General features: G+C 42.9%; 7 protein-coding genes across 7 annotated transcripts; all 7 read right to left on the bottom strand.

Annotated features, from left to right (window-relative positions):
• Positions 1–508: 508 nt before the first annotated feature.
• On the bottom strand, positions 509–883 carry LOC140546740 (histone H2B). The gene has a single exon (XM_072670129.1). The coding sequence runs from the start codon at positions 881–883 to the stop codon at positions 509–511; it is 375 nt and encodes a 124-aa protein (XP_072526230.1).
• Positions 884–1,335: 452 nt separating this feature from the next.
• LOC140546928 (histone H4) lies at positions 1,336–1,647 on the bottom strand. Its single transcript, XM_072670397.1, has one exon. It carries the CDS (start codon positions 1,645–1,647, stop codon positions 1,336–1,338), a length of 312 nt encoding a protein of 103 aa, XP_072526498.1.
• Positions 1,648–8,897: 7,250 nt separating this feature from the next.
• On the bottom strand, positions 8,898–9,308 carry LOC140546826 (histone H3). Its single transcript, XM_072670244.1, has one exon. It carries the CDS (start codon positions 9,306–9,308, stop codon positions 8,898–8,900), a length of 411 nt encoding a protein of 136 aa, XP_072526345.1.
• Positions 9,309–9,953: 645 nt separating this feature from the next.
• LOC140546517 (histone H2A) lies at positions 9,954–10,340 on the bottom strand. The gene has a single exon (XM_072669863.1). It carries the CDS (start codon positions 10,338–10,340, stop codon positions 9,954–9,956), a length of 387 nt encoding a protein of 128 aa, XP_072525964.1.
• Positions 10,341–15,688: 5,348 nt separating this feature from the next.
• Positions 15,689–16,063, bottom strand: LOC140546727 (histone H2B). The gene has a single exon (XM_072670115.1). The coding sequence runs from the start codon at positions 16,061–16,063 to the stop codon at positions 15,689–15,691; it is 375 nt and encodes a 124-aa protein (XP_072526216.1).
• A 5,646-nt stretch (positions 16,064–21,709) lies between these two features.
• On the bottom strand, positions 21,710–22,120 carry LOC140546838 (histone H3). The gene has a single exon (XM_072670256.1). The coding sequence runs from the start codon at positions 22,118–22,120 to the stop codon at positions 21,710–21,712; it is 411 nt and encodes a 136-aa protein (XP_072526357.1).
• Positions 22,121–22,765: 645 nt separating this feature from the next.
• LOC140546708 (histone H2A-like) lies at positions 22,766–23,152 on the bottom strand. Its single transcript, XM_072670091.1, has one exon. It carries the CDS (start codon positions 23,150–23,152, stop codon positions 22,766–22,768), a length of 387 nt encoding a protein of 128 aa, XP_072526192.1.
• Between the last annotated feature and the right edge of the window lie 4,287 nt (positions 23,153–27,439).

Raw genomic sequence — 27,439 nt, 5'->3', positions numbered from 1 at the left:
GTGACCCAACAAAAAAGGCTTGTGGGAGAGCCTAACCGTATGCCTGGTTATATATACTAGACAGCTTTCATTACAAAGATCAGGTGTGTAATTCTAGGGTTTAAGTCAACCCTAGTATGGTTTCCTGCCTCACTCTTCCCCACCTGTAAGGCTGATCTCCTCTGGACTGGTCTTTCACAGGTGATGTGCAGCTTCATTTATCCCACTTAGCACTACAAGCCCACTCCATACAGTTAGTATGGCACAGTATTTTAGTTTGCTGCTCTGTCCCTGAATCCTAGTACACTATACCAATTAAATGCAAACAAACAATTAAGTAAGTTGATTTACATACATCAATAAGTATGTAACAATAAAGGCACTCTCTAATAAATAATAATAATAATAATAATAATAATAATAATTAGTATTATAACTTACTTGGTTCTTGAATAAAACTGCTCTTTGGAAGAAACCGTGGGTGGCTCTTAAAAGAGCCGTTGGGTTTGGATTATGCCGCTATCACTATTTACTTGGAGCTCGTGTACTTGGTGACGGCCTTTGTGCCCTCTGACACGGCGTGCTTAGCCAACTCACCGGGAAGGAGCAGACGCACAGCGGTCTGGATCTCCCTAGAGGTGATAGTAGAACGTTTGTTGTAGTGAGCCAAACGAGAAGACTCACCGGCGATGCGCTCGAAGATGTCGTTCACGAACGAGTTCATGATGCCCATCGCTTTAGAGGAGATTCCAGTGTCAGGGTGGACCTGCTTCAGCACCTTGTACACGTAGATGGCATAGCTCTCCTTCCTGGACTTTCTGCGCTTCTTGCCTCCTTTCCCGGCCGTCTTGGTCACGGCTTTCTTGGATCCCTTCTTGGGCGCGGACTTAGCTGGCTCAGGCATACTGCTCCTCGTCGAGTAAGACTGAAGAATGAGGGGGAGGCGATAAGCTCCCACATTATTTAGACTTTAGCATTTTAATTAGACGAGGTACCGCCTCCAGAATGCCGTCAAACGACCATTGGACAACAAATTGTCCGCTCTCTTCTTGCCAACCCCCCACCCTTCATTCCCACCCCGATTTTTTTTCTATCAGGATTTATTAAGACATATAGTTCGGATTTAACCAACGCACACGGGGGGCAAATGGAAAACAATACATATATACAGACATATCTATTATATGTATATATACACACATGTATTCTTCCGGTATATTACATTTTAATACAGAGTATGCGGGAGATCGACTGCCTTATTTGATAACAAACTAAGAATAGAAACAGGCTCTTTTGCTGGATTTGTGGGTGGCTCTTAAAAGAGCCGTTGTGTTTAGAGCTGTTCAGACCGAGCGTTTAACCTCCGAATCCGTACAGAGTGCGTCCCTGGCGCTTCAGGGCGTACACCACATCCATAGCGGTGACGGTCTTTCTTTTGGCATGCTCAGTGTACGTGACTGCGTCCCTGATCACGTTTTCCAGGAACACTTTGAGCACACCGCGGGTCTCTTCGTAGATCAGACCGGAGATACGCTTGACGCCACCACGACGAGCCAGACGGCGAATAGCCGGCTTTGTGATACCCTGGATGTTATCGCGAAGCACTTTACGATGACGCTTGGCGCCTCCTTTCCCAAGGCCTTTGCCGCCCTTGCCTCTGCCTGACATCCTCGCTGCTTCTTTTCCCAGTCGACGAGAAGAGAATCTATGAAGCTGGGGAGCCAGAGACACGCATGTTATACTCCTCTATAGGACCTAAATGAAAGCAAGGGAACCGAGCGACGTCACAGTACATTAGCTCCGCCTCATACTCTGTACGTGAGCAGAACGCTTGTTTTGCTGTACAGCGTCTCAAACATGCCTAGACCACTCAAAGATTGCACATAAAGCCACTGAGTGGGTAGCCATACAAAATACAATATATTAATATTAATTCGGAATTAAATATTAATTCCGTACCCTCTGGATGTACTCATGTTCAAAATTCAAAAAAGTGCTCTTTTTGGATTTCATGTGGATTTCATTAACATGTGGTGTACATGGGGGGGGGACAATCAATAGTCAAAGTCAAGCAATAATAGCATCACTTCTCAATGCATTTGCAGCATGTCTTCCTTCTACTGCTTGTAGTTTCACAGTCTGGCCACACAATGGCATCCAGACTCCAAGTGTTCTAAAAAGGAATAAACTAATAATAGTAATAATAATAACGCAGCACACTTTGGATCATGCATAACCTTCACTCTGAATACTTTAACTCATCATGATTTAGCTTCGAAACCTACAGCCTAGCTCCAGACCTGCTTGACCTTATAATTAAAAAGTAAGCTAAACTATAATTAGGAGCTAAAATCACTTCTGAAATAGCTTGGTCTTATGGCGAAATCTTAAAATAAATAAATAAATAGCTGAATGAATTAATAAAATTCAGTGACCTAGGCTTAAGATGAACTTACAGTGACTCAAAGTAGGCTCATACACAGCCTCTGACTCCTTTTCACGAAATTTGAAGTGCATAGGGGCCATGTGACCTTTGTAAATAAACATTTATGCACCGTTTTCTTAGAAAGATTACACACTTGACATTATTATTGTTATTATTGTAGTAATTGATTGTGTGTTGTACAATCCTAAACCGCACTCCAGTACTCTCTAGTGCACTAGGTGAGTATAGAAGCCGTTTTTTCGTGACATCGTGCACTCCACAGGGAGTAGTGAGCTGCTTGGGAATTGTTTTTTTTTTGTTTCTTGTTTTTTCTCTCGGTTGACCGATGTCGTTTCGGCAACTAGCTAACGAAAATAATCTTTTGTAAACAAAACACTAGCTAGCAAGCTACACAGGCTGCCCAGCTCTGAAAACCAGAAGATACGCTGTTGGTAGCCGGGTTTAAGCACGACTGTTTCTCCCTCACTTGCTCCAAATAACAATATAGAGAACTACGCACGTGTCCGTAATATCGTTATTTCTGTGATTAATTTTAAGACACCTAGCCATCATGCTACTCTCCAAGGTGGCTTCTCGGTTTCAACCACGACAGTAAACGTATAAATGTTGCTATATACACCGTTTCATAATAAAACTTGACTGACTCGAGCGAGTGTGTATTTATCTGACAGGTATTTACACTCGCTGGCGTATGTTATTGTTTGTACCATCCGAGTTAGCTAGCATGCTAATCGCTTTGTTAGCTCATGTGTGGACCTGAAAAAGCAAGTTAACTCAAATCACTCAACAGCCACCAATCACGGCTGTATTGCGTACTTTTATGCTACAACTCTGCATGTGGTACTGCACTGTGGTCAACAAATAATGACCCCTCATAATTAGGCTCATATTTGCGCTTTACTATTTATGCTGGCCGCGTTAGCCACGCTGCAAATCGCTAAGCTGGCTCCAAGCTATGTACAACTCCACACATAGATCCAGCAACGGCAGTTCTACATCAATTTGCTGTGACTGGGTGTACAACTTTAGGCTCTCGGCAAAATCGAGTTATCGGATATCATTATCTACTTCATTTTTGGCAAGTTAGCAAACGTTATCGTGCTAACAACGACACACCGGAGCTAACCAGGGTCCAGTAGTGTAAGGACTAAAAAAAAAATGACGTTTCACATGTATGAACATTAAAAGTAGCTAACATATGTCTTAACACGACAAATACCTCGGTCAGCCCTCTGATGGCTGTCGCCATGTGCGCCTCGGTCTCGTATACAACAAAGTCACACTACATCACGCCATTCTAACGTGCGCAGCGTTTATTACACACACACACACACGACAAAATTAGTCCTTCCTCAATGCACCTGAATATAAATCACATAAATGGCTATTTAGTACTAGGGTTACGACCTTGCAAGCATAAAACAAGCACCCACGAAGATCAGCCCACTACTGTACACCATGGCACACGGTTTACTTTTTACTGTGACTGGACGTGCAGTTATCGGATTTCATCATTAGATGAAGATATATATATAGAGATATATAGAGATATATAGATAGATAGATAGATAGATAGATAGATAGATAGATAGATAGATAGATAGATAGATAATCAATAATACGTCATCTATCGAACTTGTAGTTAGGCATCATGGGAATTGTAGTCCTTGATCTTGACACTACAGGATAAAGACACATCGTGTCATTGACACATTGACATAAAGACGTTTAAAGAAACACACAAACCAGTACAGGGTTTGTATTTTCTGTCAGAATGAATGAGTATGCATAAAGCAAGCCATATATATGTCTACAAATGCATGTCTCTCTCTCTCTCTCTCTCTCTCTCTCTCTCTCTTTCTCTCTCTCTCTCTCACACACACACAAACCACCACTGAAATATTTTTGCACATAAAGTAAATTGAGGCCAACTTAAACTAAACCCACACCATTTGGATTCCTCAGGTTTCCACTATACATATTCTAATAACAGCCATATTGGTTAGCAGTTAGTGGAAGAGAAAGGAAGGAAAGAAATTGTGGAAAGCAAAGTATGTTGCAGTTAGTGGATGATAAAGCCTTAGACATATGTTGCAGTTAGTAGATGATAAAGAAATTGTGGTGATATAAAGTGTAAAGCTCATGATGAAGTCAGGGTGAGTGGAAGCAGTTTGGCTTGACCTACCCTTTAGGATTCTGATGGAGTTTCAGGGCTAAGCTTTAAGACTGTGGTCGTAGTACGTGAATGGAGCGTGGATGCCATCTGGTGGTCAAAATGTAAATCTGCAAAATATAAATAGATATATATATATTTTTTTGGTCCACAGAGACATTTAAAGAAGCAAAATCAGAAAGAGGAGAAAGAGTTAAATTTGAGAAGCACAAAAAAGCTAATTCACAAGTGAGTACGGCTGGCTTTTGATACACCTTTGTTAGCACTTTTGTGTTAATTTGTTACTTACCTATGCCTTGAAGAAAGTCTCTGACCTTGCAGGTTAAATGATTTTTTGCGCTGATGGTGCATCCGCTTTCCAATTTTTAGCTTTGCCCCACTTGCCTCCAGCTCTTCAGCCAGGTCTTGATAGCAGAGCGGTGTTCTTTATTGATTTATGATTATTATGTTGACCTCAATATAAGCTGATGCATACATACATACACATAACCATACAACATAGAATTTAAGGGCTCTAAGGGGAGGAGAACAACGGTCCTACATAGAACTGCACTACTCTACAGTTTGTCTCTTAGTGAGCGAATTGTTGGCTTTTTACCTAACTGATAATAAAGTGCCTTAAATAAAGAGTGCTTCTATCAAGCATTCTTTAACTAAAGACATTTTATCAAGATCTGTAAGGAGATAATACAGTATTGAATATTTTGTTTTCTTCTGTCCTACTTTATCATTAGCATATTGTTAAAACCCAAACAAAATTACGGTGCCCTAAATTAAGTTTTCATTTCATTGCCTGGTAGCATGACAACTGGTTATCATGCTGGCTACTAAAATGCCCAAAAGTTCCTTGGTAGAACTTAGTAGACTTACTGGAGTTCACAACCATCTGTCATATGTAAAAGCTGTAACATTCACACACATACACGTATACATCTATGTTTTTAGCGTTTGCATTTGCGAGTTTGACCACACGATGGCATCCACGCTCCATCCATGACATATATCCACGATCCCAAAACAACGGTGACGTTTGCAATAGGGCACTTCCTAAATCCCTTACACTGTATACACTACACAGAAGTGCACTTCTCTAGTCAAGTCTTTTAGGCTTCTGATGGAGTTTCAAGGCTAGGCCTCAAGACTGTGGTCATAGTACGTAAATGGAGCGTGGATGCCATCGTGTGGTCAAAATGTAAAACAATTAATCTTGCAATTTTTAATTTATTTATTTATTTATTTATTTATTTATTGTCCACGGAGACAATTAAAGAAGCAAAATCAGAAAGAGGAGAAAGAGTTACATTTAAATAGCAAAAAGCTAACTTACAAGGGAGGAGGCAGTACGGTCGGCTGTTGATAAACTTTTGTTAGCACTTTTGTATTCATTTGTTACTTACCTATGCCTTGAAGAAAGTCTCTGACCTAAACCATGCAGGTTAATTATATATATATATATATATATATATATATATATATATATATTTTTTTTTTTTTTTTTTTTTGCACCAATTTGAGGGTGCGTATGCTTTTCCATATTTTAGCTTTGCTCCACTGGCCTCCAGCTCCTCGGTCAGGTCTTGATAGCAGATGAGTCAATTTTATTTGGCAAGGTTTTGGTCAGAGACCATCTTTAGTTAGGCATCATGGGAATTGTAGTCGTTGATCTAATACACTACAAGTTAAAGATATAGTGTCCACAGAGACATTTAAAGTAAGAAAGATCAAACACAAATCGAAAAAATGGTATATTATTGCATACAAGGGAAAAGCTCCTAATGAGGCCAACTAAAACTACATGTTTACCCCTTGGATTTCTCAGGCTCGCTTTACATCTTCTAATAAAAGTCATGTTAGATTAGATAAACACAGAGGGAGTTAATGTTGCTTTTATCATATGTTGCAGTTAGTGGATGATAAAGAAATATGGAAAGACATTGTGGTAAGCAAAGTAAGTGTAGAGCTCATGATGAAGTCAGGGTGAGTGGAAGCAGTTTGGCTATACCTACCCCTTAGGCTTCTGATGGAGTTTCAGGGCTAAGCTTTAAGTCTGTGGTCGTAGTACGTGAATGGAGCGTGGATGCCATCTGGTGGTCAAAATGTAAATCTGCAAAATATAAAACAATTCATCTTTTTGATTTTTTCTTTTTTGGTCCATGCAGACATTTAAAGAAGCAAAATCAGAAAGAGGAGAAAGAGTTAGAAGCTAAGGGTCTGACTTGCTCACAAGGGAGCAAGTCAGTACGGTCGGCTGTTGATAAACTTTTGTTAGCACTTTTGTATTCATTTGTTATTTACCTATGCCTTGAAGAAAGTCTCTGACCGAAACCTTGCAGGGTGCGTATGCTTTTCCATATTTTAGCTTTGCTTCACTGGCCTCCAGCTCCTCAGTCAGGTCTTGATAGCAGATGAGCGGTTTTCTTTATTGATTTATGATTATTATGGGAACCTCAATATAAACTGATACACAGAGTTTAAGGGCTCTAAAGAGAAGGAAACAAAGGTCCTACATAGAAGTGCACTACTCTACAATTTGTCTCAAAGGCTTCTAGCAGTGAGTGAATTGGTGGCTTTTTACCTAACTGCATGCTGTTTGGTTGTCATGATGGCTAATACAGTGCCTTCCTTAAAGACTGCTTCTTTCAAGCATTCTTCAAAACCTTTCCTTCTGTCCGACTTTATCGTTAGCATATTGTTAAAATGAAACCCAAGCCCAAACGAAAATCATCCCAAAAGACATGTAATTACTTTTTAGATTTATTGGTGCAGTTAACAATCATATTTAATGTGTATAAAATTGCCCTAAATTAAGTTTCCATTTCATTGCCTGGCAGCATGAGAACTGGTAACCATGCTGGCTTCTAAAATGCCCTGAACTGAAGTATGCTTCAATAGAAACATTTTTAAAAATGTACTTTAAAAAACACTAACCAAAATAACACCGCAATACAAATGACTTAGTAGACGTATTGGAGTTCACAACCATCTATCAAATGAAAAAGCTGTAACATTCACACACATTCACGAATAAATCTACGTAGTTAACGTTTGCATTTGCCTTGTTTGACCACACGATGGCATCCACGCTCCATCCATGACATATATGCCCATGATCCCAAAACAACGGTGGTCGTTTGCAATGAGCACTTCCAAAAGCCCTTCTATTCACCACACAGAAGAGCACTACTGTACTCAAGGCTCAAAGGCTTCTACTCTCTATTACATAACCGGGTGCATCCTAGGCAGGACAAACACTTTACCCCTGCCAGTATTTATTCACTATTTCTTTTCCCTAGGCTTCTCTAATGATCATTTTACATGTGCTGGGAAGGTTCATTTAATTTGATCCATACTTCAAGGGTTATACTTCCAGACAAGCTAGACTGTACTAAATAAGGTAATTTTTGAAGTATAGCACAAAACAATACTGACTCAACATTCATTTAATTTTGGCGAGTTTTCCCGCTGATCTGGGTTAATTTTACAAACAATGTGACGGGAAACATGAATTTTATAGAGTTAACATATAGAGTAAACATATAATTTTTTAGAGTTAGACATGCCTTGTTCTGGTAGAGGTATTGAAAGAGATTAAAAACAAACAAACAAACAAACATTCCTCTCCGGACTATACACTTACCTCCTTTACTGCTGCCCTAAAAGCAAGCACAAACTGGTCTCGCTTACTCTCTATGCAATCAAACTTATGTTGCATATGTATGAAACGTAAGTACCCCAAATCAAGCTCTCATTATATGAATATACACATACATTACTCTCTGAAACTGTGCTTGCAGTTGTATAGTTTCACCACGCGGTGGGATCTACGCTCCATCCATGACTAATGCCGTATGTAATAGGCCAAAACCGGCCTAAACACTACATAGTGTAAAGTGTAGTGTTCTACTGAAGCGGCAGTGGCTTCTACTTTCTGCTGGGGTGAATGAACAGTTTCCAAACTATTAAATATGTATAAACATATTGATAGGAATTAAAAGAAAAGTATTCATATGTATTAAAACACGTTAAAAATGGCGATTTTGATGTGAAATATATATATATATATATATATGTATACACATACAGAAGTTGCTTTTTTCCCTAATCTTCACAACCACTGTCTCAAGGCTGGTTTCGCTCGCTCAGTCCTATGGAATTTAGAAGCGCGCGCGTCATAATAGCCTTACATTATATAAACGCAACACCGAGGTGAGGCGGACATTTGCTGTTTCGGCGCGGACACGGGTAGGTGGCTCTTAAAAGAGCCGTTGGGTATTTCAGGTAAACGTCGAAGCGCTCTGTTTAAGCGCGCTCTCCGCGAATACGGCGGGCCAGCTGGATGTCTTTAGGCATGATGGTGACTCTCTTGGCGTGGATAGCGCACAGGTTAGTATCTTCAAACAGACCCACCAAGTACGCCTCGCTAGCCTCCTGCAGGGCCATGACGGCGGAGCTCTGGAAGCGGAGATCAGTCTTGAAGTCCTGAGCGATCTCACGCACTAGGCGCTGGAAGGGCAGCTTACGGATCAGCAGCTCAGTAGACTTCTGGTAGCGGCGGATCTCCCTCAGAGCCACGGTGCCGGGCCTGTAACGGTGAGGCTTTTTCACGCCGCCGGTGGCTGGGGCACTCTTGCGAGCAGCCTTGGTGGCGAGCTGCTTCCTCGGGGCCTTGCCACCGGTGGACTTACGGGCGGTCTGCTTGGTTCTTGCCATCGCGTTGAACTCTACTCCTCTCGGGGAAAAGAAAGAGAATGAGTTCTCGCTCGCTTCACATGGCTTTTAAGCTTTCAAGCCGCTTGCCGCTCATTGGGCGTCTTGAAGTTGTCCGTTTCCCATTGGGCGGCCGGCAATGCGTCGGTGACACTATTGGGCGTCTTCTTTTCAAACCTAAAAGCAAAGCGGCGGGCTCCTGTAATACAAAACAACAAAAAAAAATATATATATAATAAGAAGAAAAATAATAGGATCAAACTAATCAACATTTGTAAACTAATATACATTACTGCGAACATTACACACAAACATATATATGTGTGTGTCTAATATATATACATATATATATATATATATGAAGGGTGTATACATACACATATGCATGAGGTGTTGGTCTCAGTACGTGAAATATATGAAAAAAATATATCGGCAATTATCTATTCTAGTAACACGAGAGAAAAAAAGAAAAAAAGGACGGCGGTGTGTTTATATAATAAATCGGTTCATAAAGCTATTATTTTTATGCAGTTGGAAATCACGTGAAGAATATGTAGTGTTTGTAAAGGAGCAGCACTTTTCTTAGAAAAAAATGGGTGGCTCTTAAAAGAGCCTTTGTGTATGGATAAATCAACGGAGAGCGCCAATTTACTTTGTCTTCACAGTCTTCTCGGTCTTCTTGGGCAGCAGTACAGCCTGAATGTTGGGCAGCACACCACCTTGGGCGATAGTGACTCCTCCGAGCAGTTTGTTCAGCTCCTCGTCGTTACGAACAGCCAGCTGCAGGTGACGGGGGATGATACGGGTCTTCTTGTTGTCGCGGGCGGCGTTGCCAGCCAACTCGAGAATCTCAGCGGTGAGATACTCCAGGACGGCGGCCAAGTAGACGGGAGCGCCGGCGCCGACCCGCTCAGCGTAGTTGCCTTTACGCAGAAGCCTGTGCACACGGCCAACTGGGAACTGCAGTCCGGCGCGGGACGAACGGGTCTTAGCCTTGGCCCTAGCTTTACCACCGGTTTTGCCTCTTCCACTCATGATTCGCGTCAGTCGTGTTCGTCCAACAAAGCTGAAATAATGCACGCCGGCCAACGAGCGCCGTTGATATAGCAAAAACGCCTACGTTCCTATTGGCTAAAAGCTACGCGCACCAACAGCCAATCGCATTTCCGCCGTCAGACTCTAGCGTCCTCCCACCTCTGCTCGCTTTCCTACCCGACCCCCTCCTCCTCTCGTGCTGTGTCTGTGTGAGCGAGAGAGAGAAAGAAAGGAAGGAAGAAAGAAAACGGGTTAAAGAAAGAAACATTTACCCCCACTCGTGCCCCGTGTTTCGTTTCCCTTTCCAGCTCAAATGTAACACGTTCGACCAAACAGTGGTCATAGAAGGAAAGACCAAACCAAACCCCAAAGAATATTTATCATATATAATTATTGTTTGGGGTAACTAATGAGAGATATTTTTGTGTTGTTGTTGTTTTTTTTTTTTTTTAACAATCATTTCATTGTGCAGTAACAAGGGGGGCAAAGCTGCTTTCTATGAAACTGTGGGTGGCTCTTAAAAGAGCCGTTGAAGAGAGAAATAAGTCATGAAGGTAAACGGCGTAACTGTTTACTTTACTTCTTCTTAGGGGCAGCCTTTTTCGCCTTCGCCGCTTTGGGCTTAGCTGCTTTAGGCTTGACCGTTTTGGCTTTCTTTGGGCTCTTGGTCGCCTTTTTGGGAGCCGCCGGCTTCTTGGCCTTCTTGGGGCTCTTCGCTGCCTTCTTAGCGGCCGCGACGGGCTTCTTGGCCTTCTTGGGGGATTTCTTAGCCGCAGTGGGTTTCTTGGCTGCTACCTTCTTGGGCTTCTTGGCCGCGGCTGGTTTCTTGGCGGCCGGCTTCTTAGCTTTAGGTGCCGGTTTCTTGGCGGCCGGCTTCTTCTTTGCCTCGGCCTGCTTCTTGTTAAGCTTGAAAGAGCCCGACGCGCCGGTGCCTTTGGTCTGCACCAGAGTGCCCTTGGTGACGAGGCTCTTGACGGCGAGCTTAACGCGTGAGTTGTTCTTCTCGACGTCGTAGCCGCCGGCAGCCAGGGCTTTCTTCAGGGCGGCGAGAGACACGCCGCTCCTCTCCTTGGAAGCCGAGACGGCCTTGACGATGAGCTCGCCCACGCTGGGGCCGGCTTTCTTGGGGCGGGCGGCGGCCTTCTTCTTGGGGGCCTTGGCGGGCGCCGAGGCGGCTGGGGCTGGAGCGACTTCTGCCATTGTTCTGCTTTGCTGAGAGCGCGAGTGAGCACAAACTGCTGCAGCGTTCTGTAGAACCTCCCGCTGCAGCGAGGGGGCCGGCCCTTAAAAGCCACATGAGAACGTTATAGACTCAACTCGCTCGATGCCGCAAAGCCGTGTGGCAGCGACAGTCTCGCACTTGTGTTTTCTCTCGGCGTTTGTCGAGCGAAATATGGGCGAAAGCTCAACTTGGCGAGCGTAGAAATGCTCTCTCGTCTCCGAGAGGCTCCACCGTGTGTTGAGAAGACGGGAAGGGCAGCGTAACGACGCCGCGTTTAATACGGCGCTCACCGAAGCGTGCCACGCTACCGGCGTACCGAACGGGCGGCGGCGCATTTGGCGTGCTAATCTGTGGAAAACGGCGACAAAAGGTGCCACGAACTGGGCGAGTGTTATCCGGTGCGTTGGAGGAGAGCCTCGGCGAGAGCGTGCTGGGCATCCGAGACGTGGGTGCGTTGTTTTGCTCGTCGTGCGGGGCGACCTTGAGGAGTGTGTAAAGCACAGTGTTGCCGTGTGTGCGCAGTATGACTTCCACCTTCGATGCGTCTTTGTCACCGGCGCTTCCACACTCGGAACGGCTCTCCATAGGTCCCCTAATACGCACTCGTAACACACCCAATATACCATAGCCAAAAATCTCATACTAACCCTAACACAAAATAACTGCATACACCCCCCCAACCCTAAAACACAAAAAACAAAATAACAAAAAAAAAAGACAAAACTTATTCTAAACCTAACATAAAACTATCATGCCCTTTTTCAAGCCTAATACAAAATAACTGCACCTTCACTCTAACCCCAATACAAAATAAACCCAAGCTCATTTAAACCCTAAAACCCCATTTTTCATTTTAACCCTAATAGAAAATAACCATTTTCTCTCTCCAATCCTAAATAAAATAACCCCATCCTTCCTCCAACCATTATACAAAATAACTCCATCCTCATTCGAACCCCTCACATGAAACAACTCCAATTTCATTCTTGTACTAAAACAAATTAACCCCATCCCTCCCTCTATCTCAATAAGCAACACACCAAATTATTATTTTTAAACTTTTACTTTCATTTAACCCATTCCATGCAGTCATGACCATTCTACTTAGATCTGCATTCCTCAGTAGGCCGAGGCCATGTGTATCCAAATCATCAGGCTGATGGCCAATGTTGAAATTCACTTTTTCTGAACCTTCCTAAGGCAAAGGCCTAAGCTCACAGTCACTTTAACACAATCCACCTCCATCATAAACCTGAGGCCTCGTTTACAAAGCTGCTGTTACTCACTCTTCCTAGATCACATCTGCACTAAACACACTTTCACCGCCATACTTTTTTACTTACGCTACCTAAATTTACTTACTCTACCCTCGTCTTTTTGCCTTGCTCCGACCCTCTACATCAAAAGTCTAGCTCTGAACCTATTCTTGCTCGCTCGAATCTCACCATTAACCTTAGGCTTCAACCAAATTCATCTTTTTGTGACCAAACCAAGTAGTCCTAATACAAAATAACTCTGTCCTCCCTCTTAACCTAGTACAACATAACCTTAACATCATTCTAACCATGAAACCAAATAACCCCATCCTTCCTCCAACCATTATACAAAATCACTCCCCATCCTCATTCGAACCCCTCACATGAAACAACTCCAATCTCATTCTTGTCCTAAAACAAATTAACCCCATCCCTCCCTCTATCTCAATAAGCAAAACACCAAATTATTATTTTTAAACTTTTACTTTCATTTAACCCATTCCATGCAGTCATGACCATTCTACTTAGATGTGCATTCCTCAGTAGGCCGAGGCCATGTGTATCCAAATCATCAGGCTGATGGCTAATGTTGAAATTCACTTTTACTGAACCTTCCTTTGTATCCTAAGGCAAAGGCTTAAACTCACCGTCACTTTAACTCAATCCACCTTCATCATAAAACTGAGGCCTTTGACCGCCATACTATTTTACTTACTCTACCCTCGTCCTTTTGCCTTGCTCCGACCCTCTACATCATAAGTCTAGCTCTGAACCTATTCTTGCTCGCTCGAATCTCACCATTAACCTAAGGCTTCAACCAAATTCATCTTTTAGTGAACCAAACCAAATAGTCCTAATACAAAATAACTCTGTCCTCCCTCTTAACCTAGTACAACATAACCTTAACATCATTCTAACCATGAAACCAAATAACCCCATCCGCCGTCTAACCCAAAAATAAAATAACCCATTTTCATTCATACTCTAATACAAACCCCACCACCTTCTCTCTCCAACCCTAAAATGAAATAACACCATCCTTCCTCCAACCATTATACAAAATCACTCCCCATCCTCATTCGAACCCCTCACATGAAACAACTCCAATCTCATTCTTGTCCTAAAACAAATTAACCCCATCCCTCCCTCTATCTCAATAAGCAACACACCAAATTATTATTTTTAAACTTTTACTTTCATTTAACCCATTCCATGCAGTCATGACCATTCTACTTAGATGTGCATTCCTCAGTAGGCCGAGGCCATGTGTATCCAAATCATCAGGCTGATGGCCAATGTTGAAATTCACTTTTTCTGAACCTTCCTAAGGCAAAGGCCTAAGCTCACAGTCACTTTAACACAATCCACCTCCATCATAAACCTGAGGCCTCGTTTACAAAGCTGCTGTTACTCACTCTTCCTAGATCACATCTGCACTAAACACACTTTCACCGCCATACTTTTTTACTTACGCTACCTAAATTTACTTACTCTACCCTCGTCTTTTTGCCTTGCTCCGACCCTCTACATCAAAAGTCTAGCTCTGAACCTATTCTTGCTCGCTCGAATCTCACCATTAACCTAAGGCTTCAACCAAATTCATCTTTTTGTGACCAAACCAAGTAGTCCTAATACAAAATAACTCTGTCCTCCCTCTTAACCTAGTACAACATAACCTTAACATCATTCTAACCATGAAACCAAATAACCCCATCCGCCGTCTAACCCCAAAATAAAATAACCCATTTCCATTCATACTCTAATACAAACCCCACCACCTTCTCACAAAACCTAAAATGAAATAACCCCATCCTTCCTCCAACCATTAAACAAAATCACTCCATCCTCATTCGAACCCCTCACATGAAACAACTCCAATCTCATTCTTGTCCTGAAACAAATTAACCCCATCCCTCCCTCTATCTCAATAAGCAACACACCAAATTATTATTTTTAAACTTTTACTTTCATTTAACCCATTCCATGCAGTCATGACCATTCTACTTAGATGTGCATTCCTCAGTAGGCCGAGGCCATGTGTATCCAAATCATCAGGCTGATGGCTAATGTTGAAATTCACTTTTACTGAACCTTCCTTTGTATCCTAAGGCAAAGGCCTAAGCTCACGGTCACTTTAACTCAATCCACCTTCATCATAAACCTGAGGCCTTTGACCGCCATACTATTTTACTTACTCTACCCTTGTCCTTTTGCCTTGCTCCGACCCTCTACATCAAAAGTCTAGCTCTGAACCTATTCTTGCTCACTCAAATCTCACCATAAACCTAAGGCTTTGAATAACTTCACCCTTCTGTGACCCAACAAAAAAAGCTTGTGGAGATACTCATTTCCTCTCTTTCCTACCCGTATGCCTGGTTATATATACTAGACAGCTTTCATTACAAAGATCAAGTGTATAGTTCTAGGCTTCAAGTCAACCCTAGTATGGTTTCCTGCCTCACTATTCCCCACCTGTAAGGCTGATCTCCTCTGGACTGGTCTTTCACAGGTGATGTGCAGCTTCATTTATCCCACTTAGCATTACAACCCCACGCCATACAGTTAGTATGGCACAGTATTTTAGTTTGCTGCTCTGCCCCTGAATCTTAGTATACTATACCAATTAAATGCAGACAAACAACTAAGTAAGTTGATTTACATACATACATACACTGAAGGTCATTCCTTTTACAATAATGGCTGCAGAAGCACTCATGGGGGAAAAAAAAAAAAATAATAATATTAATAATAATAATTTGTATTATAGCTTATCATCGGCGACTTTGTTCTTGAATAAAACTGCTCTTTCGAAGAAACCGTGGGTGGCTCTTAAAAGAGCCGTTGGGTTTGGATTACGCCGCTATCACCATTTACTTGGAGCTCGTGTACTTGGTGACGGCCTTTGTGCCCTCGGACACGGCGTGCTTGGCCAACTCACCGGGAAGGAGCAGACGCACAGCGGTCTGGATCTCCCTAGAGGTGATAGTAGAACGTTTGTTGTAATGAGCCAAACGGGAAGACTCACCGGCGATGCGCTCGAAGATGTCGTTCACGAACGAGTTCATGATGCCCATCGCTTTGGAGGAGATACCGGTATCAGGGTGGACCTGCTTCAGCACCTTGTACACGTAGATAGCATAGCTCTCCTTCCTGGACTTTCTGCGCTTCTTGCCTCCTTTCCCGGCCGTCTTGGTCACGGCTTTCTTGGATCCCTTCTTGGGCGCGGACTTAGCTGGCTCAGGCATACTGCTCCTCGTCGAGTAAGACTGAAGAATAAGGAGGAGGCGATAAGCTCCCACATTATTTAGACTCTGGCATTCTAATACAAGAAGGTACCGCCTTTAGAATGCCGTCGTACGACCATTGGACAACAATTGTCCGCTCGCTTCTTCCCAACCCCCCACACTCCCTTTTCCCAACCCCCCACACTCCCTTTTCCCCTCCCCTCCCCTCCCCTCCCCTCCCCTCCCTTTCTCCTCCTCCCTTCCCCCTCCCCTGAGCAGCATTCTCTTTGTTCGCCTACCCGCGCATTTGTACCCACCGTGCAGGCGGCACATTATTTTTCGCCAAAGCGGCGTTGACGGCGATGTTCTGTATAATTCTGATTTAATCAACGCAAACGGGGTAAATGGAAAACAATATGTATTCTTATATAATAATCACATTATTATATAAGAATATAATGTCATATATATATATAAATATTATATATAAATTATGTTTTTTCCTCCTGAAAATGAGCTTCTTAACAAAGTAACCGGGAGATTCATAACCACCATCATTGACTTTATTGAAACAAACAAATATGATCAACTCTTTGTTCGCCTTCCCGCGCATTTTTAATCTACAGGGCTTAATCTGTTTTTCGCCACAGCGGCGTTGACGGCGACTATCAGGATTTATTAAGACGTATAGTTCTGATTTTACCAACGCATACGGGGGGGGGGGTGTAAAACAATACATTCAAAGTAACATATATGTACTCTTCCCGTATATTACATTCTTAATACAGAGTATCCGGGAGACTGCCTTATTTGAAACAAACAAGCTAAGATTAGAAACAGGCTCTTTTACTGGATTTGTGAGTGGCTCTTAAAAGAGCCGTTGGGTTTAGAGCTGTTCAGGCCGAGCGTTTAACCTCCGAATCCGTACAGAGTGCGTCCCTGGCGCTTCAGGGCGTACACCACATCCATAGCGGTGACGGTCTTTCTTTTGGCATGCTCAGTGTACGTGACTGCGTCCCTGATCACGTTTTCCAGGAACACTTTGAGCACACCGCGGGTCTCTTCGTAGATCAGACCGGAGATACGCTTGACGCCACCACGACGAGCCAGACGGCGAATAGCCGGCTTTGTGATACCCTGGATGTTATCGCGAAGCACTTTACGATGACGCTTGGCGCCTCCTTATTTAGTACTAGGGTTACGACCTTGCAAGCATAAAACAAGCACACACTGAGATCAGCCCACTACTGTACACCATGGCACACGGTTTACTTTTTACTGTGACTGGACGTGCAGTTATCGGATTTCATCATTAGATGAAGAGAGGGAGGGTGGTAGGTAGGAAGGTAGGTAGGTAGATAGATATGTATACATAGAGAGATAGACAGAGATAGAGAGAGAGAGACAGGATCCATGACAACATATTGAACAAGTAAATCCACATACAAAGGGTTTGCAACGTTTAGAAAATACAACGCCAACAACCCAGTACAACAATAAATCAAATTCAAGAATTAAAGAGCCGGATCACATGAATGGTTGAATCAATAAAACACTGTACGTCATCTATACTTTTCGAAAACGTTCTAAAACAACACGTGATTATTCCTAATACATGGCACGTGTGTCAATAGGCTGAACTTGTAGTTAGGCATCATGGGAATTGTAGTCCTTGATCTTGACACTACAGGATAAAGACACATTGTGTCATTGACACATTGACATAGACACACTTAGAGGAAGCATAGTGTTTTATAGATTCAACCAGTAATTTGTTCTTTTTTTTCTTTGTCAACACATATTGCTCAAACACAAACCAGTACAGGGTTTGTATTTTCTGTCAGAATGAATAAATATGCATCAAGCTCTCTCTCTCTCTCTCTCTCTCTCTCTCTCTCTCTCTCACACACACACACACACACACACACACACACACACACACACACACACACACACACACACACCCACACACACAACCACCACCACTGACATATTTCTGCACATAAAATAAAACAAGGCCAACTTAAACTAAACCCACACCATTTGGATTCCTCAGGTTTTCACTATACATCTTCTAATAAATCTTCTTCTAAAGTCATATTGGTTAGCAGTTAGTGGAAGAGAAAGGAAGGAAATAAATTGTGGTGAGCAAAGTAAGTGTAAAGCTCATGATGAAGTCAGGATGAGTGGTAGCAGTTCGGCTAGACCTACCTCTTAGGCTTCTGATGGAGTTTCAGGGCTAGGCCCTAAGACTATGTAGTTGAAGAACGTGAATGGAGTAGTGTTGCCATCTGGTGGTCAGAATATGTATCTGCCTGTCCAGGTTCCATATATTTTCAGACGTATACCCTCACAACATTCAACATGACATGACTTTAAACATTTGAACCTTGACATCACTAAACTATAGTTTTGGATCAATAAATCCAGGTGAAGATACTGAGATACCCAGTTACACTATACATGAGTTACATGAGGACAAAGTCAATACTGTGGTTTAAAAACACAAACATGACTTTTGGAGTCCTTTGTCTAGTTAGAACCCACACTGCAAGATAGATAGATAGACAGATGAATAGAATACATGTGAAAATGCATTTGAAACTAACTGCAGATGAAGGACAGTGCAGTTATGAAAAATAAGAAATGAAGTGGACAGATGACGATACATAAAAATTTAATAATAACACTCTATTATTAAGTAATAATAATAAAGTGTTAGTAGTGTCCAGGAGTGCAAATGTATAGGATGTACAGTAAAGTGTTAACACTGACATTGGCCATTAGAGAAGATCTTCACCAATGAGAAGTGAATGTAGGAATAATACTAACATGTCTCATACCCACACAATTAAATCTGTGCAAAAATAATTTTATTTGGCAAGGTTTTATCAGCTTATATTGAGGTTAACATAATAATCATAAATCAATAAAGAACACCGCTCATCTGCTATCAAGACCTGACTAAGGAGCTAAAGGCCAGTGGAGCAAAGCTACAATTACGAAAAGCGTACGCACCATCGGTGCAAAAAAATCTTTAGTTAGGCATCATGGGAATTGTAGTCGTTGATCTAATACACTACAAGTTAAAGATATAGTGTCCACAGAGACATTTAAAGAAAGAAAGAACAAACACAAATCGAATAAATTATTGCATACAAGGGAAAAGCTCCTAATGAGGCCAACTAAAACTACATGTTTACCCCTTGGATTTCTCAGGCTCGCTTTACATCTTCTAATAAAAGTCATGCTAGATTAGATAAACACAGAGGGAGTTAATGTTGCTTTAAGTAATGTTGCTTTTATCATATGTTGCAGTTAGTGGATGATAAAGAAATATGGAAAGACATTGTGGTAAGCAAAGTAAGTGTAGAGCTCATGATGAAGTCAGGGTGAGTGGAAGCAGTTTGGCTAGACCTACCCCTTAGGCTTCTGATGGAGTTTCAGGGCTAAGCTTTAAGTCTGTGGTCGTAGTACGTGAATGGAGCGTGGATGCCATCTGGTGGTCAAAATGTAAATCTGAAAAAAATATAAAACAATTCATCTTTTTGATTTTTGATTTTTTGGTCCATGCAGACATTTAAAGAAGCAAAATCAGAAAGAGGAGAAAGAGTTTTTTGTATTCATTTGTTACTTACCTATGCCTTGAAGAAAGTCTCTGACCGAAACCTTGCAGGGTGCGTATGCTCAATATAAACTGATACACAGAGTTTAAGGGCTCTAAAGAGAAGGAAACAAAGGTCCTACACAGAAGTGCACTACTCTACAATTTGTCTCAAAGGCTTCTAGCAGTGAGTGAATTGGTGGCTTTTTACCTAACTGCATGCTGTTTGGTTGTCATGATGGCTAATACACTGCCTTCATTAAAGACTGCTTCTATCAAGCATTCTTCAAAACAAGACATTTTATCTAGTTGTGGAAGGAGGTTATACGGTCTGGAGGTTTTTTTTGTTTTGTTTTTTTTTTCCTTCTGTCCGACTTTATCGTTAGCATATTGTTAAAATGAAACCCAAGCCCAAACGACAATCATCCCACAGGACATGTAATTACTTTTTAGATTTATTGGTGCAGTTAACAATCATATTTAATGTGTATAAAATTTCATTGCCTGGCAGCATGAGAACTGGTAACCATGCTGGCTTCTAAAATGCCCTGAACTGAAGTATGCTTCAATAGAAACATTTTTAAAAATGTACTTTAAAAAACACTAACCAAAATAACACCGCAATACAAATGACTTAGTAGACGTATTGGAGTTCACAACCATCTATCAAATGAAAAAGCTGTAACATTCACACACATTCACGAATAAATCTACGTAGTTAACGTTTGCATTTGCCTTGTTTGACCACACGATGGCATCCACGCTCCATCCATGACATATATGCCCATGATCCCAAAACAACGGTGGTCGTTTGCAATGAGCACTTCCAAAAGCCCTTCTATTCACCACACAGAAGAGCACTACTGTACTCAAGGCTCAAAGGCTTCTACTCTCTATTACATAACCGGGTGCATCCTAGGCAGGACAAACACTTTACCCCTGCCAGTATTTATTCACTATTTCTTTTCCCTAGGCTTCTCTAATGATCATTTTACATGTGCTGGGAAGGTTCATTTAATTTGATCCATACTTCAAGGGTTATACTTCCAGACAAGCTAGACTGTACTAAATAAGGTAATTTTTGAAGTATAGCACAAAACAATACTGACTCAACATTCATTTAATTTTGGCGAGTTTTCCCGCTGATCTGGGTTAATTTTACAAACAATGTGACGGGAAACATGAATTTTATAGAGTTAACATATAGAGTAAACATATAATTTTTTAGAGTTAGACATTCCTTGTTCTGGTAGAGGTATTGAAAGAGATTAAAAACAAACAAACAAACAAACATTCCTCTCCGGACTATACACTTACCTCCTTTACTGCTGCCCTAAAAGCAAGCACAAACTGGTCTCGCTTACTCTCTATGCAATCAAACTCATGTTGCATATGTATGAAACGTAAGTACCCCAAATCAAGCTCTCATTATATGAATATACACATACATTACTCTCTGAAACTGTGCTTGCAGTTGTATAGTTTCACCACGCGGTGGGATCTACGCTCCATCCATGACTAATGCCGTATGTAATAGGCCAAAACCGGCCTAAACACTACATAGTGTAAAGTGTAGTGTTCTACTGAAGCGGCAGTGGCTTCTACTTTCTGCTGGGGTGAATGAACTGTTTCCAAACTATTAAATATGTATAAACATATTGATAGGAATTAAAAGAAAAGTATTCATATGTATTAAAACACGTTAAAAATGGCGATTTTGATGTGAATATATATATATATATATATATATATATATATATATATATATATATATATATTTATATATATATATATATATATATATATATTTATATATATATATATATATTTATATATACACATACAGAAGTTGCTTTTTTCCCCTAATCTTCACAACCACTGTCTCACGGCTGGTTTCGCTCGCTCAGTCCTATGGAATTTAGAAGCGCGCGCGTCATAATAGCCTTACATTATATAAACGCAACACCGAGGTGAGGCGGACATTTGCTGTTTCGGCGCGGACACGGGTAGGTGGCTCTTAAAAGAGCCGTTGGGTATTTCAGGTAAACGTCGAAGCGCTCTGTTTAAGCGCGCTCTCCGCGAATACGGCGGGCCAGCTGGATGTCTTTAGGCATGATGGTGACTCTCTTGGCGTGGATAGCGCACAGGTTAGTATCTTCAAACAGACCCACCAAGTACGCCTCGCTAGCCTCCTGCAGGGCCATGACGGCGGAGCTCTGGAAGCGGAGATCAGTCTTGAAGTCCTGAGCGATCTCACGCACTAGGCGCTGGAAGGGCAGCTTACGGATCAGCAGCTCAGTAGACTTCTGGTAGCGGCGGATCTCCCTCAGAGCCACGGTGCCGGGCCTGTAACGGTGAGGCTTTTTCACGCCGCCGGTGGCTGGGGCGCTCTTGCGAGCAGCCTTGGTGGCGAGCTGCTTCCTCGGGGCCTTGCCACCGGTGGACTTACGGGCGGTCTGCTTGGTTCTTGCCATCGCGTTGAACTCTACTCCTCTCGGGGAAAAGAAAGAGAATGAGTTCTCGCTCGCTTCACACGGCTTTTAAGCTTTCAAGCCGCTTGCCGCTCATTGGGCGTCTTGAAGTTGTCCGTTTCCCATTGGGCGGCCGGCAATGCGTCGGTGACACTATTGGGCGTCTTCTTTTCAAACCTAAAAGCAAAGCGGCGGGCTCCTGTAATACAAAACAACAAAGAAAAAAATATATATAATAAGAAGAAAAATAATAGGATCAAACTAATCAACATTTGTAAACTAATATACATTACTGCGAACATTACACACAAACATATATATGTGTGTGTCTAATATATATACATATATATATATATATATGAAGGGTGTATACATACACATATGCATGAGGTGTTGGTCTCAGTACGTGAAATATATGAAAAAAATATATCAGCAATTATCTATTCTAGTAACACGAGAGAAAAATAGAAAAAAAGGACGGCGGTGTGTTTATATAATAAATCGGTTCATAAAGCTATTATTTTTATGCAGTTGGAAATCACGTGAAGAATATGTAGTGTCTGTAAAGGAGCAGCACTTTTCTTAGAAAAAAATGGGTGGCTCTTAAAAGAGCCTTTGTGTATGGATAAATCAATGGAGAGCGCCAATTTACTTTGTCTTCAGAGTCTTCTCGGTCTTCTTGGGCAGCAGTACAGCCTGAATGTTGGGCAGCACACCACCTTGGGCGATAGTGACTCCTCCGAGCAGTTTGTTCAGCTCCTCGTCGTTACGAACGGCCAGCTGCAGGTGACGGGGGATGATACGGGTCTTCTTGTTGTCGCGGGCGGCGTTGCCAGCCAACTCGAGAATCTCAGCGGTGAGATACTCCAGGACGGCGGCCAAGTAGACGGGAGCGCCGGCGCCGACCCGCTCAGCGTAGTTGCCTTTACGCAGAAGCCTGTGCACACGGCCAACTGGGAACTGCAGTCCGGCGCGGGACGAACGGGTCTTAGCCTTGGCCCTAGCTTTACCACCGGTTTTGCCTCTTCCACTCATGATTCGCGTCAGTCGTGTTCGTCCAACAAAGCTGAAATAATGCACGCCGGCCAACGAGCGCCGTTGATATAGCAAAAACGCCTACGTTCCCATTGGCTAAAAGCTACGCGCACCAACAGCCAATCGAATTTCCGCCGTCAGACTCTAGCGTCCTCCCACCTCTGCTCGCTTTCCTACCCGACCCCCTCCTCCTCTCGTGCTGTGTCTGTGTGAGCGAGAGAGAGAAAGAAAGGAAGGAAGAAAGAAAACGGGTTAAAGAAAGAAACATTTACCCCCACTCGTGCCCCGTGTTTCGTTTCCCTTTCCAGCTCAAATGTAACACGTTCGACCAAACAGTGGTCATAGAAGGAAAGACCAAACCAAACCCCAAAGAATATTTATCATATATAATTATTGTTTGGGGTAACTAATGAGAGATATTTTTGTGTTGTTGTTGTTGTTTTTTTTTTTTTTAACAATTATTTCATTGTGCAGTAACAAGGGGGGGAAAGCTGCTTTCTATGAAACTGTGGGTGGCTCTTAAAAGAGCCGTTGAAGAGAGAAATAAGTCATGAAGGTAAACGGCGTAACTGTTTACTTTACTTCTTCTTAGGGGCAGCCTTTTTCGCCTTCGCCGCTTTGGGCTTAGCTGCTTTAGGCTTGACCGTTTTGGCTTTCTTTGGGCTCTTGGTCGCCTTTTTGGGAGCCGCCGGCTTCTTGGCCTTCTTGGGGCTCTTCGCTGCCTTCTTAGCGGCCGCGACGGGCTTCTTGGCCTTCTTGGGGGATTTCTTAGCCGCAGTGGGTTTCTTGGCTGCTACCTTCTTGGGCTTCTTGGCCGCGGCTGGTTTCTTGGCGGCCGGCTTCTTAGCTTTAGGTGCCGGTTTCTTGGCGGCCGGCTTCTTCTTTGCCTCGGCCTGCTTCTTGTTAAGCTTGAAAGAGCCCGACGCGCCGGTGCCTTTGGTCTGCACCAGAGTGCCCTTGGTGACGAGGCTCTTGACGGCGAGCTTAACGCGTGAGTTGTTCTTCTCGACGTCGTAGCCGCCGGCAGCCAGGGCTTTCTTCAGGGCGGCGAGAGACACGCCGCTCCTCTCCTTGGAAGCCGAGACGGCCTTGACGATGAGCTCGCCCACGCTGGGGCCGGCTTTCTTGGGGCGGGCGGCGGCCTTCTTCTTGGGGGCCTTGGCGGGCGCCGAGGCGGCTGGGGCTGGAGCGACTTCTGCCATTGTTCTGCTTTGCTGAGAGCGCGAGTGAGCACAAACTGCTGCAGCGTTCTGTAGAACCTCCCGCTGCAGCGAGGGGGCCGGCCCTTAAAAGCCACATGAGAACGTTGTAGACTCAAGTCGCTCGATGCCGCACAGCCGTGTGGCAGCGACAGTTTCGCACTTGTGTTTTCTCTCGGCGTTTGTCGAGCGAAATATGGGCGAAAGCTCAACTTGGCGAGCGTAGAAATGCTCTCTCGTCTCCGAGAGGCTCCACCGTGTGTTGAGAAGACGGGAAGGGCAGCGTAACGACGCCGCGTTTAATACGGCGCTCACCGAAGCGTGCCACGCTACCGGCGTACCGAACGGGCGGCGGCGCATTTGGCGTGCTAATCTGTGGAAAACGGCGACAAAAGGTGCCACGAACTGGGCGAGGGTTATCCGGTGCGTTGGAGGAGAGCCTCGGCGAGAGCGTGCTGGGCATCCGAGACGTGGGTGCGTTGTTTTGCTCGTCGTGCGGGGCGACCTTGAGGAGTGTGTAAAGCACAGTGTTGCCGTGTGTGCGCAGTATGAACGGAACGGCTCTCCATAGGTCCCCTAATACGCACTCGCACCTTCATTTCCTTCATCACCTCAACACACCCAATATACCATAGCCAAAAATCTCATACTAACCCTAACACAAAATAACTGCATCCACCCCCCCACCCTAAAACGCAAAAACAAAATCTTAAAAAAAAAGACAAACCTTATTCTAAAAATCACATGAAATAATCATGCCCTTTTTCAAACCCTAATACAAAATAACTGCACCTTCACTCTATCCCCAATACAAAATAAACCCAAGCTCATTTAAACCCTAAAACCCCATTCTCATTTTAACCCTAATAGAAAATAACCATTTTCTCTCTCCAACCCTAAATGAAATAACCCCATCCTTCTTCCAACCATTATACAAAATCACTCCATCCTCATTCGAACCCCTCACATGAAACAACTGCAATCTCATTCTTGTCCTAAAACAAATTAACCCCATCCCTCCCTCTATCTCAATAAGCAACACACCAAACCTTTGCTTTCATTTAACCCATTCCATTCAGTCATGACCATTCTACTTAGATGTGCATTCCTCAGTAGGCCGAGGCCATGTGTATGAGGTAGGATGGGGTTAATCAGTAGGCTGATGGCCAATGTTGAAACTCACTTTTACTGAGCCTTCCTAAGGCAAAGGCCTAAGCTCACGGTCACTTTAACTCAATCCACCTTCATCATAAACCTGAGGCCTTTGACCGCCATACTATTTTATTTACTCTACCCTTGTCCTTTTGCCTTGCTTCAACCCTCTACATCAAAAGTCTAGCTCTGAACCTATTCTTGCTCGCTCGAATCTCACCATTAACCTAAGGCTTCAACCAAATTCATCTTTTTGTGACCCAACCAAATAGTCCTAATACAAAATAACTCTGTCCTCCCTCTTAACCTAGTACAACATAACCTTAACATCATTCTAACAATGAAACAAAATAACCCCATCCGCCGTCTAACCCCAAAATAAAATAACCCATTTTCATTCATACTCTAATACAAACCCCACCACCTTCTCTCTCCAACCCTAAAATGAAATAACCCCATCCTTCCTCCAACCATTATACAAAATAACTCCATCCTCATTCGAACCCCTCACATGAAACAACTGCAATCTCATTCTTGTCCTAAAACAAATTAACCCCATCCCTCCCTCTATCTCAATAAGCAACACACCAAACTTTTGCTTTCATTTAACCCATTCCATGCAGTCATGACCATTCTACTTAGATGTGCAGTCCTCAGTAGGCCGAGGCCATGTGTATCCATGTGTATCCAAAACATCAGGCTGATGGCTTATGTTGAAACTCACTTTCACTGAACCTTCCTTTGTATCCTAAGGCAAAGGCCTAAGCTCACGGTCACTTTAACTCAATCCACCTTCATCATAAACCTGAGGCCTTTGACCGCCATACTATTTTATTTACTCTACCCTCGTCCTTTTGCCTTGCTTCAACCCTCTACATCAAAAGTCTAGCTCTGAACCTATTCTTGCTCGCTCGAATCTCAACATTAACCTAAGGCTTCAACCAAATTCATCTTTTTGTGACCCAACCAAATAGTCCTAATACAAAATAACTCTGTCCTCCCTCTTAACCTAGTACAACATAACCTTAACATCATTCTAACAATGAAACAAAATAACCCCATCCGCCGTCTAACCCCAAAATAAAATAACCCATTTTCATTCATACTCTAATACAAACCCCACCACCTTCTCTCTCCAACCCTAAAATGAAATAACCCCATCCTTCATCCAACCATTATACAAAATCACTCCATCCTCATTCGAACCCCTCACATGAAACAACTGCAATCTCATTCTTGTCCTAAAACAAATTAACCCCATCCTTCCCTCTATCTCAATAAGCAACACACCAAACTTTTGCTTTCATTTAACCCATTCCATGCAGTCATGACCATTCTACTTAGATGTGCAGTCCTCAGTAGGCCGAGGCCATGTGTATCCAAAACATCAGGCTGATGGCTTATGTTGAAACTCACTTTCACTGAACCTTCCTTTGTATCCTAAGGCAAAGGCCTAAGCTCACGGTCACTTTAACTCAATCCACCTTCATCATAAACCTGAGGCCTCCTTACAAAGCCACTGTTACTCACTCTTCCTAGATCACATCTGCACTAAACACACTTTCACCACCATACTTTTTTACTTACGCTACCTCAATTTAATTATTCTACCCTCGTCCTTTTGCCTTACTTCGACCCTCTACATCAAAAGCCTTGCTCTGAACCTACTTTTGCTCACTCAAATCCCACCATAAACCTAAGGCTTTAACTAACTTCACCCTTCTGTGACCCAACAAAAAAGGCTTGTGGGAGAGCCTAACCGTATGCCTGGTTATATATACTAGACAGCTTTCATTACAAAGATCAGGTGTGTAATTCTAGGGTTTAAGTCAACCCTAGTATGGTTTCCTGCCTCACTCTTCCCCACCTGTAAGGCTGATCTCCTCTGGACTGGTCTTTCACAGGTGATGTGCAGCTTCATTTATCCCACTTAGCA

This window comes from Salminus brasiliensis, chromosome 24 (genome assembly GCF_030463535.1).
Source record: "Salminus brasiliensis chromosome 24, fSalBra1.hap2, whole genome shotgun sequence".
NCBI lineage: Eukaryota > Metazoa > Chordata > Actinopteri > Characiformes > Bryconidae > Salminus > Salminus brasiliensis.
Note: the sequence above shows the minus strand (reverse complement) of the source record. Positions and strands in the feature narration are given on the sequence as shown.

Coding starts and splice junctions, on each gene's coding strand:
- LOC140546740 (XM_072670129.1), bottom strand. CDS start 883: ATGCCTGAGCCAGCTAAGTCCGCGCCCAAGAAGGGATCCAAGAAAGCC.
- LOC140546928 (XM_072670397.1), bottom strand. CDS start 1,647: ATGTCAGGCAGAGGCAAGGGCGGCAAAGGCCTTGGGAAAGGAGGCGCC.
- LOC140546826 (XM_072670244.1), bottom strand. CDS start 9,308: ATGGCAAGAACCAAGCAGACCGCCCGTAAGTCCACCGGTGGCAAGGCC.
- LOC140546708 (XM_072670091.1), bottom strand. CDS start 23,152: ATGAGTGGAAGAGGCAAAACCGGTGGTAAAGCTAGGGCCAAGGCTAAG.
- LOC140546517 (XM_072669863.1), bottom strand. CDS start 10,340: ATGAGTGGAAGAGGCAAAACCGGTGGTAAAGCTAGGGCCAAGGCTAAG.
- LOC140546838 (XM_072670256.1), bottom strand. CDS start 22,120: ATGGCAAGAACCAAGCAGACCGCCCGTAAGTCCACCGGTGGCAAGGCC.
- LOC140546727 (XM_072670115.1), bottom strand. CDS start 16,063: ATGCCTGAGCCAGCTAAGTCCGCGCCCAAGAAGGGATCCAAGAAAGCC.